The sequence below is a fragment of the Nicotiana sylvestris genome, chromosome 12, assembly GCF_000393655.2.
Source record: "Nicotiana sylvestris chromosome 12, ASM39365v2, whole genome shotgun sequence".
NCBI classification, from domain to species: domain Eukaryota; kingdom Viridiplantae; phylum Streptophyta; class Magnoliopsida; order Solanales; family Solanaceae; genus Nicotiana; species Nicotiana sylvestris.
This window is the reverse complement of record NC_091068.1, coordinates 2,666,551-2,683,098: the sequence shown is the minus strand read 5'-3', so window position 1 is coordinate 2,683,098 and position 16,548 is coordinate 2,666,551. Positions and strand designations below refer to the sequence as shown.

The window sequence follows — 16,548 nt, the reverse complement described above, 5'->3', positions numbered from 1 at the left end:
TACTATAAATAGAAGTGTGGTGGAACGTCCGGTCTGACATAAGTATGGTGCTAAATGCAAAAGTGATTGCATTAAAAGTGCTTAGGGAGGTTAGTCACTATATCCAAATATATCCTACCTGTCCCTTAGCCTACATTACAACCAAATGAAGTCCTAATTGATCTTAGACTGAATGAGCTTGATTAGCGGAGTAGTACACTACGGGCAAGCCTATGGTGCATCTTTGTGGCATATGAATGTTCTTTCTGAGAGTGAGTGAATTTTGCCTATCTAAGTTCCTAATTGTTCTTAATATTATTATTTGAGGAACTACTCTCTTGTGTGATGTGAGGGCATTTGATTCACGAAGGAAAGGTAAGTCTTGACCTCTATATAGAGTAACTTGAGTAAGTATGAATATTGCACGGCCCGTGAGAGTCGACTCTTGAGGCAAAGATGTTACACTACTAGACATAACTTTGGTGAGTTGTTCTTGGTGTGATACGTTAAGAAAAAGCTCAGTGAAGGAACCTTTATAGAGTATGGTGGATTGCTCGGGGACTAGCAATAATTTAAGTGTGGGGTGTTAATAATAGGCTAGATTCATGTAGTTTAATTTATGCCCCAACTTGACTATGCTTCACTGTTCTAGGAAGGTTAAATGACGATAAAATGCCTCTAATTGTGAATTTCATATTTTGCAGGAGCAAGTTGTGCTTATGAGGACTTAGGACAATGTTTGGAGCTAAATTAAAGCAAGGGAAGCCCTTCAGAGCTGAGTACGTGCGAAAGAAGAAAGAAAAGAAGAGAGAAAATGTTGATTCACTCTAGCGCGGGTCAAGCGTGGCCTTAGCGCGACTGCGCTAGAGCAGGAAATTGGGACAATATACTATGCGATATGCGCGGTCACTGGCGCGGTTCGAGCGCGGCCACACTTGTCAATCTGGAGCACAAAAATTTCAAGGGTAAACTTGGAAGTTTGGGGGTAATCTCACTTAACTTATAAGAGGTCCAGCTAGACCAAAATGATATTATAAAGGTTTTTATAGCTTTGTTGAAGACAAGAAGAGGCAAGAGGCAAGAGGGATAATTCGACATCGAGTTCTACCGTTCTTGCTTTTGTATTTATCATTCATGATGAATTTTGATGTTGTTATTATTAACACGATTATGAGTAGCTAATTATTTAGTCTAGGGTTTTGATGGAACCTGTTGAGGGATGAACTTCTTGTTGTATTAATATAGTTTGCCCAGTTTAATCTCTATTTGTTCAACTACGTTTTTGTTGTAGTTAATTGATAGGATCCTCAATTAGTTGTGCCTATTTAATATGTATTACTCGGGATAGAGTGCATATTTTGGTAGTTGTTGAACAATACCACTCCCAAAGTATATGAGGAATCAATAACCGAGGGTTTAAAAGTGGGATTAGGGATAACGAAACCTTGGGTGCGATCTAAGTGAGCTATGAGAAAAGTCAGCTAGCGTATCTCGAGAGAGTGCGTCTAGTAAATTGTCATAATTACTCGGGAGAGATTTATGGTAGTAAGAGTGCTCATGATTGATAGAGACGATTAGGTAAATCTATGTGAAATATAACAGGAAGGGATTCCATCAATAGGGGAATTCACAACCTTAGATCCTTCTCTTATTTGTTTACAACTCAGTCATAGTTAGCTCTTAGTTTACTTAATTTTATTCAGCTATAGTTAGTAGAAAAATCACCAAGTGTTATTCAAAATATCTGGGAAGTTGATTATGGGGAATTCAGTGAATCTGACAGCAGTAGTTGGTAGGTTAATTCCCTGTGGGATTCGACTCTGGGCTAAATACCTGGATTATATTTGCAACGACCGCTTGTCCTTTTTGTAAGGCATAGTTGGGTGTGATCACAAACCATTTCGGATTTGGTGCCTCAATTTCTATAAATAGAGGTTGCCAAACCCGAATTTGAAACTTTACTCTCCCAAACTTTTGAGATTCAAAACCTCCCCTCTGAATCTTTCTTCTCTACTTCGTTACCCTATAATGTATCCCAAATTCTCTTTCTAGAACTCTTCTTCATTTTCTCACAAACATGTCAAACTTATCATCTGATGCTGGTGAAAGGAGTCACGTTGCTCTATTGGCAGTTGTGTTCCCTGATCAGGGGAAGAGTGCAGCTATCATCGTAGAGGATGAATGTTTTCCGTCCAGCTGGTCTCGCTCTCAGGGTAAGTACGACTATTATCCGTCCTTTTCCTTATGCCTTAGCTTCTTTTTAGGTTCTAACATTTTCTCTGTTATGCAGATGGTTATTCTGGAGATTGAGAGTGCTCGGAGGGAGAAAATACGTAAAGAAATTTACGTGCAGTTGAAAGAAAAGTAAACAACATGCTTTGGGAAGTACTGGGAGCTTCGTGATCAACTTCGTGAGGGAGGTGATGTGATTCTTCGAGTTGACAAAGAACCAACCGACCAGGATCAAGATCTCGAAATAAAAACGTGGTGGGCGGATTTTAGGAAATAACATATCTCAAGTTTTAGGACTCGGAATCTGATGATTCAAAAACAAGGTGAAGGACGATGATCTAAAAAATAAGAAAGACTATTTACCCGTTCAAAACAAGTAAATATTACTACTACATTAGTTCAATAAAAGTTATGATTCTAAGATATCAAAAGAACCAATTTAAATAAAAAAATGTGTTCTTGAATGATCATGAACTAAAAAGTTCCTAAAGTCATCACTTGGAATCAATTAACGTGATAAGAAACACCACACGCAACTGAAAATAAGATAAAGACTATCACCACCTTGTTTGGAACCAAAAACAAGGATAAAGAAGACAAAACAGAGAAAAATACTCTATTGCAAATTAGAGTCAACCTTCAAAAACGTGAATCTCCCCTCTACAAGGCATGAGAACCCTTTATATAGGCCTAGAGTCTCTTCTTTGATGACTACAATTTCTATTCTAATAAGGAAATAAAATAACTAAAGACAAGGAACTACCGATACTTCTTCAGTTGTTGTTACCGTAAGACAGTATACTAAAGGGATTGTACAGTACGATTCTCTTCATCGGCTGATTATCGTTCTCCATTGCAACGAGTGAGTTTTCGTTTAGTTTCATTTTAAAATATTTCAATAAAATTTTGCATATAATGAATTTAATGAATGTTTTTTTAATATGTTAAATTTAATGCAGGTTTTTGTCATCCTATTAGCCACACATATGGTGGTAAAATCTATGAAGCCATTTTTCTTTGACCCGTGGAAATCCTGGAAAGAGATACCGTACCAGATCAGAATGAATATGTGACAATAACTTAAGGTAAGAATAAATTAAATTTTATTAATACTTATCCTCATTCGTCTAATGTTATTAATTCCTTTTTTGCAGGTTAGGTGCATATGGTAGCCTGCACTTGAAAATGAGGTGAATGTTAACTTCGAGAAGAGAACACAAAAGTGGATAAGATATTTACATCATGTTGCTAGGAGAGATGGCACCAAGCCTGATTGGATACGTGAAGATGTCTGGAATCAACTTTTGGCTAAGTGCAACACCGCTGAATGGAAGAAGTAGAGAGAACAAGCAAAGTTAATCAGAGCTTCTAGTAAGGGTGTAGCATTGCATACTAGAGGTTCAATTAGTTTAGGGAGATGTGACTCATGTTGAGATATTTGCAGGAGACCCACAAGAAGCAGAAGGAAGGCACAAGAGAAGGATGTGTCGAACAGCGTGCTTCAGAGATATTTGTATGATCCCAGCTCCAACACTATATTATTTTTTAGGATTATTTTATTTATATAATGTGTATCATTTTTATTTCAGGAAAAGCAATAGAATAATCTTAATGAATGGTGACAAACTCAGCCTAAAGGAACTCAGCCAGCCCTGGAGGATATGACTACAATATGGACACGGGCAGTAGGTGACGTGAATAAAGGTATAGATGTTATGTAAAATTATCTATTTTAGTATTAGTTTGAAAGTTGTGTGTTTGTTTTCTTACTCATTTTACTTTCTTTTCTTTATTTCTCGTGAAAATAAATAAAGGTCGAGTCTACGGGCTTGGAATATAGCCATCCTCCAGTCGTCCAACAACATTATTCGCTGATGCATTAGTTTTCCAGTAAGACATGGAAGCTATGCGTCAAAAAATGGGTCAAATGTTACAAGAATGGAACGCAACTTAGGATTTCTCAAGAAACTATTTTTTTGAGAATAGTTTCTTTTATTAAAAAAAAAAAAAGCAACAAAGGCAGTCAACCCGCAATAGAGGAATCTTGAGTCTGATGAGGAGATAGAGTCTTATATATAGGAGTAGCTATTTGAACGTGGATGTTATATTTTAAAGATAGAGATATGTTTAAATTATGAATGTAAGTTAGTATTTTGATAATTAGTGTTTGATTGCTTGGTTGTTTGGTTTGTTATAATTTGGTTTGTTATAAATATTGGTGTTTGGTTTAATATGATAAATGGTGGATGATAAATTAGGTGTTTGGTTGGTTGTTTTATTTGGTACATGGTGTAGTTAAAAACACAACAGAATTCTGCTAAAATTTTTCCAGATCTGGGGCTGATTTGCGACCGAGTCAGTTGCAAATCTTACCAGAATTTTTCCAGATTGGCGACTGATTCAGTCGCAAATTATGAAATTTTGAATTTTTTAATTAATGTATTCTCGAATTTTACGGCTTTCGGTTAAAGAATTTAAATAAATATTAATAATTTTCAATCGATTCGGCCGATAATTAAATTATATATTTATTTTATTATTTAAATTTCTATATTTACCGACCAATTCAATTGCAAATCCCTTAAATTCAAACGCGTCCTTGATTTTTCATTTTTCGACCAAGTCCGTCGGAAACTTCTGACTGGTTCAGTCGTAAATTATTTACAATCATGTATTTTTCGACCGATCATTTTTGTCGATAATCCATCGGAAAAGCTCGAAAACTAGCCCTTTTCTAATAGTGTATATATATATATATATATCTTAAATTTTAAAAAAATTGAATCTACATTTCGCGAATGGAATCACAAAAAGGTAGCACACGCATCTGAAGCTAAACTCCATGCCTACATTGACATTAGTTAAAAGGTGATTCCAATCAGGGAAGAAATTAGGGTGGAGAAGGGTATCCCTTATCGAAAAATTATAACTGTATATATAAGATTACAATTATTTTTATGCATAAATAGTAGATGTTAAATTCTCTTGCTTATTTGTGTGTGTACGTTTTAATATTGTAAAATTCGGTAATATTCTAACTCCGTCACTGATTTTATTTACCAAAATAAGAAAATAAAAAATGTAAGAAATTGTTATATGATGAACAAGGGATGTCGAGAGGTCAGCCAAAAACGCCAAAACTCTACACATGGCAAAGGGTCCATTACTTAATTAACCTGTGGTACGTCAATAAAGACGAGAGAAGGTACTGTTTCATCTTAAAAAATTTAATTTTAATTTTTCACGTGGAACTCTATTCACAAGAATACAAGAAAATTATAATTAAATTGAAAAATAAAAAAGTCGTACGCTTTAATATTCTTTTTTCTTCCTTCCATTAAGCACCATGATTTTGCTCTAATTAATCCACAAATTAATTTTGTCAATTGATACTAATCAGTAATCACCCTTATTGTGCTCTTGGTGATGCATTTAATTTCTATTGGTGCAATGACACAATATTGTGAGTAATAACATGTTCTCATACTTGTTCGTGAAATTACCTCTAATATGAGTGATAAAGTTAGAAAGACATTTTCGTTAAAAAAAGTTAGAAACTAATTAATTATTTAATACAATAAAAAAAGAAAAAGGAATATCTATGAAATTAATATATCACCAGAGGCATACCCAGAATTTTAATACGATGGGGGCATAATATTCAGCTCAATCAGCGCCCCCTAAAGGCTTTTAGCGTTTAAGGATGCCAAATAATTTAGATTAACCATTTTGGAGGTATTCACATATACATATATAAAATTTGTACCGAAGTTTGTGATGTCCGGTGACTTCTTAATATTACACATAGGTTCATCTTTATCTATAACACCATCAATGGAAAAATTTGATTGTCATAAACCCAATTACATAAGTTTAAAAATGTTGAATAATGAAAAAAAGAGATGTCGAGAGAATGAGGCCAAGCTTACCAAAGATGATGCACAAATTATAAAATGGTGGCAAGATTTCTGTGGCTTGGGTCCACACCCTACAAGTTATAAATGAAGACAATGACTTCCTTTGTTTTAATTTATTTAGTGTTTGTTCAAATTTTGAGAGTTAAATAATTATTTATTATTATAATTTTATATATATATATATATATATATATATATATATAATGATTTAAATTATATAACTTAATGTGTTATTTACGTAATTTTTATTTTAAAAAACTTAAAATTTTATGTTTAAATTCACAATCAAAATTAAGAAATTTGCTCGAAATTAAAAATAGTGCGACATAAATTAAGTCAGAGAATATTATTTAGCACTCAATATCATTGTGACTAATGAGACCTCCGTTTCAGTTTATGTGAACCTATTTCCTTTTTGGTCCGTTCCAAAAAGAATGGTTCCTTTCTAAATTTGGAAACAATTTAGCTTAAACTTACAATTTTACCCTTAATAAGAAACTTTTATAATCACACACATACTCTAGACCCCTTTTTGACTTGTTTAAGACCGCAAATTTCAAAAAAATTTATTTTTTCTTAAATTTCGTGCCCAATCAAACGAGTTCACGTAAATTGAAACGGGGGAGTACTTACTATCTTTGGACTTTGGAATCTAGACGTACTACCAAAAACAGTTGTAATTTAGCACTAAATTTCATTGTCACAAATATAAGATACCATCAATGTGGGACTTTGGAATCTTGGCATATATACTCCCAAAATACCTTTTCAAGGATTAGAGTATTTATAAGGCGATAATATTCAACTTAATACTATTCTTGTATTTACGACAATGTCTAAATAATTATACCAAGTGAGCTGGCCTTTAATCTAAGCGTATTGGGATTGATATTAGGGTGAAATTAAAAAAACAGCTAGATTTATCAGTGGTAATTGAAAAATAGTCACAGTTTCAAAATTAATCAAAATTTAACCACTTTTCATGTAAAGATAAATCTGAACGAAAATACTGTTCAAAATCCGAAAAATATTCCAGCATAATATACTGGAGTTCCAGCATAATATACTGGAAGTTCATATATAGGTGCTCCAATCTCTAGTATATTATGCTGGAACTTTTCGTGTTGGAGTTCTAACATAATATGTTGGAAGTTCATATACAGGTGCGCCAATCTCCAGTATATCATGCTGTAACTTTCCGTGTTGTAGCTAAATAGTGGCTATTTTTAATGACTTTGCAAATGCTGACTATTTTTCGATTACCAATCTGAAAACTGGCTAATCCATGCTATTTTTACTTGAAATTATGGTTCTTTAACCATTGAACTAACCATTTTGAGTGCTTTAAATCCACTTTTTTTGCAGATAAACTAGGCCCATTTTCTCGAAGATAAACTAGGCCCATTCTTTTTTCCTAATGACCCAATCCAAATCAAGCTCAGCCCAATTGACAACCCAATTTCCAAAGGGTGATTTGCACAAATAGAACATTTTGGTGTCACTATTAATTTTTTTACCCCAAGCCTACCATAGGCAAAACTTTAAGGGGTCGTTTGGTAGGAGGTATTAGAAAAAATAATGCAAGTATTAGCTATATACATTACTAATACATTGTTTGATACATTTTTTCAACCTGATATTATCAAGACTATTATCCTATGTATTATAAGTAAAATTAACCTGGTATTATCAAGACTCTATGCATCATACTTGGTATTATCCTATGTATAAGTAATACATAGAAAATCATGGCATTAGTAATACCAAGACTATTAATGCATGCATTAGTATGGTTAAAGACATAATTGTCCTTAAAGTCCCTTAAATCTAAAGAATATGGGAGGCATTTTTGTAAACAACTATGTTTTTAAAAAATTATGCAATGCATTATAATTTTAATACATCATACCAAATAATAGATAAGAAATAATATCTGCATAACTAATGCTAGCATTACTAACACATACATTACTAATCTATGCATTACTAATACACCTTATTCCGCACTATTTTTATACACCCTACCAAACGACCCCTAAGTTTAGTAAGGTGTTGCCCCTCGCATTAGGGTTGTGCACGGATTGGATCGAATCGGATTTAGCATATTTCGGATTTGAATTTCGGATTTCGGATTCTAGAAAATGCAATCCGAATCCGATCCAAATTATATCGGATCGGATTTTAAAGTTTGGATCGGATCGGATATCGGATCGTATTATTATGCCTCAAAGTTAAACTAATATGTATATTTTCTTTGTAAAAGAGGCAATACATTAAGAAAAATTCATGTTTATGCAATTATGAGAGTACTATGGTGCCAATATAGCTAAATCTAGCAATTGTAAAGGTAATAACTTGGAGGTTGATGTAAATTAAAGTGTAGTATTTATACATGTCCTAATAATTTCGGATTTCGGATTGGATTGGATTAAAATATACCAATCCGAAATTCGATCCGAAATCCGAAATTTAATAAACATAATCCGAAATCCGATCCAATCCGAAATCCGAAATTCAAAATTGAATGGATCGATTCGAATTTCGGATATCCGATCCGAATGAACAGCACTACCCGTCAAATATTTCTACCGCAAATTTCGCATTTGACACAATTCTTGTCATAAGCGAAGATGCCAATGATGACGTATTGTTGACACTTGATGTAGATTCTTCTTGTTTATTGTCTCCCATCTTTGACACAAATATTATTTAATAGCTGACGACACAAATCAAGATTATTTCCTTTCTGGTGTGGAAGATCAGACTAAGCTGCAACCACAGAGCATACTAAGACAGAATCTTGACACAGTTACCAAGATAAATCTTTTCTGATGTGGAAGATCAGACTATGCTGCAACCACAGAGCATACTAAGACAGTACCTTGGCTCTGATACCAATTGTTGCGGAAGCCAAATGTATATAGTGTGAATAAGTCACAACTACTATACCAAAAATTATGACAGCCACCAAATAATAAATAAGACAATAAAACAACAATAAAGGGAACACCAGAATTTACGAGGTTCGGCTAATTTTGCCTACTCCTCGGACACAACCAAATATTTTATTCCACTCCAAAAATACAAGTGAAATAATACTAAAGAGAGAAGATACAAATGCCTTAAACAGATGAGAAGGCAAATGAGAGGTGTGTTTCAATCCTAAACATTAGGCCTTCTTTTATAGGGGAAAAATCCCCTCCAAACTTAACTCCCAACCAATGTGGGACTTTGGCATTTTGCCAAACTTCAACAAATCTCCACCTTGGCAAAATTCCACATTTTCAATTCTCTCTCAATAACAAATTTTGGTTGTGTCTTCATCTTCAATCTTCAGTGTTCAACAATGTTGATCAAATCCAAACAATGTTGAAACTTGACCGCAGTCACCACCTTTGTCAGCATATCAGCAGGATTCTCTGTAGTATGAATTTTCTTCACCGTGACTCCACCTTCTTCTATGATTTCTCGTACGAAATGATACCGAACATCAATGTGCTTCGTCCTTGCATGATAAACTTGGTTCTTCGCTAATTGAATAGCACTTTGACTATCACAAAAAATTGTGATACCTTTTTGTTCAACACCAAGCTCCTTTAGCAATCCTTGAAGCCAAATTGCCTCTTTCACAGCATCTGTAATAGCCATGTACTCTGCCTCTGTTGTAGACAAAGCAACTGTTGACTGCAAAGTAGACTTCCAACTAACTGGTGCCTTTGCAAAAGTAAACACATAACCAGTAGTTGATCTTCGTTTGTCCATATCACCCGCAAAATCTGAGTCACAATATCCAACTACAGACTGATTGTCTTCCTGCTCAAAAACTAACCCGACATCTACAGTATTATGAATATACCGTAGAATCCACTTCACAGCTTGCCAATGCTCCTTCCCTGGATTGTGCATATATCTGCTAATAACTCCAACAGCTTGTGAAATGTCAGGCCTTGTGCAAACCATTGCATACATCAAGCTACCAACAACATTTGCGTATGGTACCTTTGACATATACTCTCGTTCAGCTTCATCCATTGGCGACATAGTAGTACTTAGCTTAAAATGGGAAGCAAGTGGAGTACTAACTGGCTTAGTCTTGTCATCTATGCCAAAACGTTGAAGTACTCTCTTCAAATATTCCTTTTGAGATAAACAGAGTTTCTTTGAACGTCTATCTCTAATTATCTCCATGCCAAGAATTTTCTTTGCCTCACCCAAATCCTTCATCTCGAACTCCTTCTTCAGTTGAATCTTCAACTTATCAATTTCTTCCAAATTCTTGGAAGCTATCAACATATCATCAACATATAGGAGAAGATATACAAAGGAACCATCTTTAAGCTTGTGCAAATACACACAATGATCGTATTTGCTTCTCTTGTACCCTTGCCGCAACATAAACTCGTCAAATCGCTTGTACCATTGTCTAGAAGATTGTTTCAATCCGTACAACGATTTTTCAAGTTTGCACACCATATTTTCTTTTCCAGCAACTTTGAATCCTTCTGGCTGAGTCATGTAGATTTCCTCCTCCAAGTTTCCATGTAAAAACGCAGTTTTTACATCCATCTGAACTAGTTCCAAATCCAATTGTGCTACCAAAGCCAACATAATTCTAATGGAGGAATGTTTTACAACTGGAGAAAACACTTCATTGTAATCAATTCCCTCCTTTTGAGCATATCCTTTGGCCACCAATCTTGCTTTGTAGCGAACATCTACTTGGTTAGGAAATCCTTCCTTCTTTGCAAATACCCATTTGCACCCAATTGCTTTCTTTCCCTTCGGGAGATTGGCCAATCTCCATGTATGATTCTGATGAAGGGACTGTATTTCATCATTCATGGCAATCCTCCACTTATCTTCTTCTGAACTTTGGACAGCGTCTTTATAAGTAGTAGGAACATCATCAGCTACAATTGAGGTTGCACAAGCAACCGTCTCTATGAGACGAACAGGTTTCGTTATTGTTCTTTTTGGCCTGCTGGTTGCTATTGATTCAAGTTGTTGTTGAGATTCCTGAGTTGGAATCTCCTCTACTGGCTCTCCTTCCAGAGGGTAATCTTCATTTGTTTCCTCCTCTGCTTCTTGTGTAGGAAAAATAAATTTTCCCTCAAACTCCACCTGCTTAGAAGCACCTTCATTTTGTTTGGTATCTTCTGTTACCTTATTTACCATAGCAAATTCATCAAAGGTAACATCTCTGCTGAATATTACTTTCTTTGTCATAGGACACCATAAGCGATATCCTTTGACTCCAGAAGTAATTCCCATAAAAATAGCCTTCTTTGCCCTTGGATCCAATTTTGACTCCGTCACATGATAATATGCAGTTGAGCCAAACACGTGCAAAGAGTTATAATCTACAGCAGGTTTTCCGTACCATTTTTCAAATGGTGTTTTGCCATCAATAGCAGCAGATGGTAGACGATTAATGAGGTGGCATGCATATGTAATTGCCTCAGCCCAAAATTCTTTGCCCAAGCCAGCATTGGACAACATACACCGTACCTTCTCCAGCAAGGTCCGGTTCATACGTTCTGCCACTCCATTCTGTTGTGGTGTATGTCTAACAGTGAAGTGTCGGATGATGCCATCATTTTCACAGACCTTATTGAAATGATCATTTTTGTATTCACCTCCATTGTCTGTGCGAATACACTTGATTCTCCTGCCTGTCTGATTTTCCACCATCGTCTTCCATTTGAGAAAAATTCCCAACACTTCATCTTTGCTCTTCATTGTATACACCCATACTCTTCGGGAAAAATCATCAACAAAGGTTACAAAATAGTGCTTCCCACCCAATGAAGGTGTTTTGGAAGGACCCCAAACATCAGAGTGTACATAATCCAAAATGCCTTTAGTATTATGGATCGCTGTACCAAATTTAACCCTTGTCTGTTTCCCTTTAACACAATGCTCACAAAACTCCAAGTTGCAAGCCTTTACTCCTTTTAACAATCCTTGATCTGATAGAGTTTTCAAGGATTTTCCTCCAGCATGTCCCAAGCGCATGTGCCATAGCTTGGTTGCTTCTGCCTCTTTGTCGTCACTGGATGTTACTGTCGCTGTCCCAATAACTGTACTGCCACGATAGCGGTACATATTATTATTCTTCCGATTAGCCTTCATTACCACTAGTGCACCGGAGCATACTCTCATCACTCCATTTTCTGCAATGATTTTGAACCCTTTTGATTCTAGGGCTCCCACAGAGATGAGATTCTTCTTCAAATCCGGTACATATCGAACATCTATCAATGTTCTGATCATTCCATCATGGTTCCTTAATCGTATTGAACCAATGCCATATGAGGTAAGAGGGCTGTTATCCGCTGTGTGGATGACTCCATATTCTCCTTCTTGAAATTCCATGAACCAGTCCCTGTTGGGACACATATGATAGCTACAAGCCGAGTCCATCAACCATATGTCTGATGATGTTGATGACTCTGTTGTAACTAATGAGAAGTCTGAATCATCACAATCAGCTACATTTGAATCCATAATGGCCTTTCCATTGTTATGTTTGGCCTTATTCTTCAACTTCGGACAGTCTTTCTTCCAGTGCCCTTTTTCTCGACAAAAGGCACATTCATCTTTGCTGGGTCTGGATCTTGACTTGGATCTTCCCTTCTTTGTCCTCGTTTGATTTTGAGGACGACCCCTCACAAATAGTGCTTCTCCTTCTCCGCCCTTCTGTTTTTCTCGCTTTCTTTGTTCATAGCTGTACAAAGCCGAACAAACTTCTCTGAGAGAAACTTCGTCATTTCCATGGAGTAGAGTAGTTTCAAGGTGCTCGTACTCATCAGGAAGTGACGCCAACAACATCAAGGCCAAGTCACCATCATCATAAGTTGTATCCATATTTTGCAAATCTGTAACCAACTTATTGAAACTGGTGATATGTTCATTCATCGTGGTACCAGGAACATAGGTGAAGTGAAACAGTCTCTTCTTCATGTACAATTTATTTTGACTGTTTTTCTTCAAAAATTTATCCTCCAGTGCTTTCCATAATTTACTTGCAGAAGTTTCCTTTGTGTATGGATATTTCTGCTCTCTAGCAAGGTAGGATCGAATGGTACCGCAAGCAACACGGTTGATAATTCTCCAATCTTCTTCTCCAATAACATCTGGTTTCTTTTCTTCAATGGCCAGATCTAGCCCTTGTTGAAAAAGGACATCTAGAACCTCGCCTTGCCACATCCCAAAATGTCCGGACCCGTCAAATATTTCGACCGCAAATTTCGCATTTGACACAATTCTTGTCATAAGCGAAGATGCCAATGATGACGTATTGTTGACACTTGATGTAGATTCTTCTTGTTTATTGTCTCCCATCTTTGACACAAATATTATTTAATAGCTGACGACACAAATCAAGATTATTTCCTTTCTGGTGTGGAAGATCAGACTAAGCTGCAACCACAGAGCATACTCAGACAGAACCTTGACTCAGTTACCAAGATAAATCTTTTCTGATGTGGAAGATCAGACTATGCTGCAACCACAGAGCATACTTAGACAGTACCTTGGCTCTGATACCAATTGTTGCGGAAGCCAAATGTATATAGTGTGAATAAGTCACAACTACTATACCAAAAATTATGACAGCCACCAAATAATAAATAAGACAATAAAACAACAATAAAGGGAACACCAGAATTTACGAGGTTCGGCTAATTTTGCCTACTCCTCGGACACAACCAAATATTTTATTCCACTCCAAAAATACAAGTGAAATAATACTAAAGAGAGAAAATACAAATGCCTTAAACAGATGAGAAGGCAAATGAGAGGCGTGTTTCAATCCTAAACATTAGGCCTTCTTTTATAGGGGAAAAATCCCCTCCAAACTTAACTCCCAACCAATGTGGGACTTTGGCATTTTGCCAAACTTCAACAATCATCTGTTTTCTTCTTCTTCTTCTTTTTCGTGGGGGTATGTAGCTTCTATAGATATAATAAAATAAATGTTTGTGAATAGAAAAATATAAATAAAGACTACGTGGTTGAAGTAGAGAGTTGGCAAAGTTTAGAATATAATAATAAAATAAGAGTATGTTTTTTCTTGTCGTTTCCAGTTTGGGTCAGTGGGAAAGAGACTTTGTTTTTCAAGGATTTGACCCACGGATGCTACACACTTTTGCCACTTTCAAGTACGTACTACGAGTTCCTAGTGACATATATGTCTATAAAATAAGTTTTATTTTTTTAGGTTAAGTTAACACACGATAATATTCGAGTCAGGATTTCAAGCTTATGTATTCTAGATTCTAATCATTTTAAGTTACTGAATTTTAAATCAATAATTTATATATATTCAACAAATTTTTAAGACAGTACAGAGTTCAAACCAAAGTTATCCTAACTCGTTTCCGACACTCTAGTTCTGCCCCAGACTCAACCAAGTTGAAGTTGACAATATGAATCTTCATTCCTTTCATTTAGCTCAACTCAAATCATCATTATTACCACAACAAAATAAAAGTACAAGTAAAGTAGATAAATATATATAAATAATAGTAAAAATAATGACAACAAAAAAGTTCTCTATCAAGTTTAAAACTATTCCCAATTACTAGTTGGTAGTATAAAGATTCTTATCTTTCATTGTGCTTTATTTTTAGCTAAGCCTATTTTGATCCCAAGGATTCATCATGAATTGACGATTTTTACACTGGTTGCTAGCTTACCACAACCCTCACCATTTATCAGGGTTTGGACCGACAATGGGAGCGAGCTCGCAACGGACGAAGTTATACTAAATGCGGCATGATAATATGAAACGTAGTATTACATATCTTATTATAATCGAACAAATAATATAAAAAACATTTACATAAACATATAAAACTCTGCTATTTTTTCTTTTCGTTTCCTTTTTCAAAATGCTAGTTAGGCGCAGGTATGGAGATCTAATGTATAATTTATGGGTTCATTTGAATAACTTTAGCGTGATATTATAAATGCGTTAAACTTTTTATCAAACAAGTCCAAATTAACGTAGATCTCGAACGTAGCAAGTCAATTGAATTCTATTGTGGTAAAATTTCGAACTGAAACTAATAATGTTTAAATTCTCAATCAGCCTCTAACTGCACATACATCAATCAAATATTATATTGTAATTCCACAAAGACACTTCAACGTCACTCTTCCATTATGTCCTATCTTTTGCTAAGTCTGCATCGAATTTATGGGTTCGTTTGAATAACTTTAGCGCAATATTATGAATGCGCTAAAAGTTATGTCAAACAAGCACAAATTAACATTGATCTCGAAGGTAGTAAGTCAATTATATTATTGTGGTAAAATTTCGAGTTGAAACTAATAATGTTTAAATTTTGAATGAGCCTCTAACTGCACATCAATCAAATATTATAATTCCACAAAGACACTTCAACGTCACTAATCTCCACGTCATCCCAACTGAAACAATTACCTAAACGAGGAGTTGGTGAAAACAAAAGCCCCTCTGCCATCTTTTCTTGCCATGATTCTTCACTATTTTCTCCCCAATTAGAACAAAAAATATTTTCTATCTCCATATTCTTCATTTTCACTTCCTTAACCCCCATATCATTGCCATTTCCATTAACAAAATTCTCTTGGCACTTTACTTCCTCATTTGAATTAACTTCTTCGTTCATATAGTCGACCCTAACTAACTCAGGATCCTGACGAAACGCCTCGGCTGCTTTTACAGCAGCCTGGCGTAAGTCCTTAGGATCCTTTGATACTATCACTGGCAACCTCCAAAGGGAGTCAGCGAAGTTTAGAGTAGCGGAATTACCTCTAAGTGCTAATGCAGCTACATCATGAGCTCGAGCCGCCATTTCTGGTGTAGGATAAGTTCCTAACCATATTCTTTTCTGCTTACTAGGCTCGCGTAGCTCGCAAACCCACTTGTTATTGTTCCTCCTCCTCACTCCCCTATAAATCGGGTGGCGAGTTTCCTTGAACTTCTTTCTCCCTGCTCGTTTCTTGGGTCGACTCGAAGCTAATAGGATAATTCCTTCGTCGGGTGCTGATGATGATCTTTCAGACGAAGATGATGATGTTTCTTGCGAGTGATTGGAATCCAACGAGCACGAAATCGAGTTAATATTAGTCATCGTTGGTTTTCTTGAAATAGTCGCGATTGTTATAATAGTCGATGATAGTCAAACTTTGTATAGTGAGCGAAGTGCTATATATGGCTTTAGAGTACGTTGTTGAATTTGTTGGTTGTGTAGTTTTGAGAATTTGCTGAAAGTTTTGAAGTGGTATTTATAGATTTGGATATAGTTGGATTATGAAGAAAGAAGAGCAAGTAAAAGGAGGAGCACGTGGCTACGATATTGACGCGCACACGGAAATAAGTTGGCTAAGAATAAAAAAACTGCAAAAAGTGTTCTTTTCTTCAAATTTTTAA

General features: G+C 35.6%; 1 protein-coding gene across 1 annotated transcript; it reads right to left on the bottom strand.

The window, feature by feature from the left end:
* Positions 1-15,505: 15,505 nt before the first annotated feature.
* Positions 15,506-16,249, bottom strand: LOC104215920 (dehydration-responsive element-binding protein 1F-like). The gene has a single exon (XM_009765857.2). The coding sequence runs from the start codon at positions 16,247-16,249 to the stop codon at positions 15,506-15,508; it is 744 nt and encodes a 247-aa protein (XP_009764159.1).
* Between the last annotated feature and the right edge of the window lie 299 nt (positions 16,250-16,548).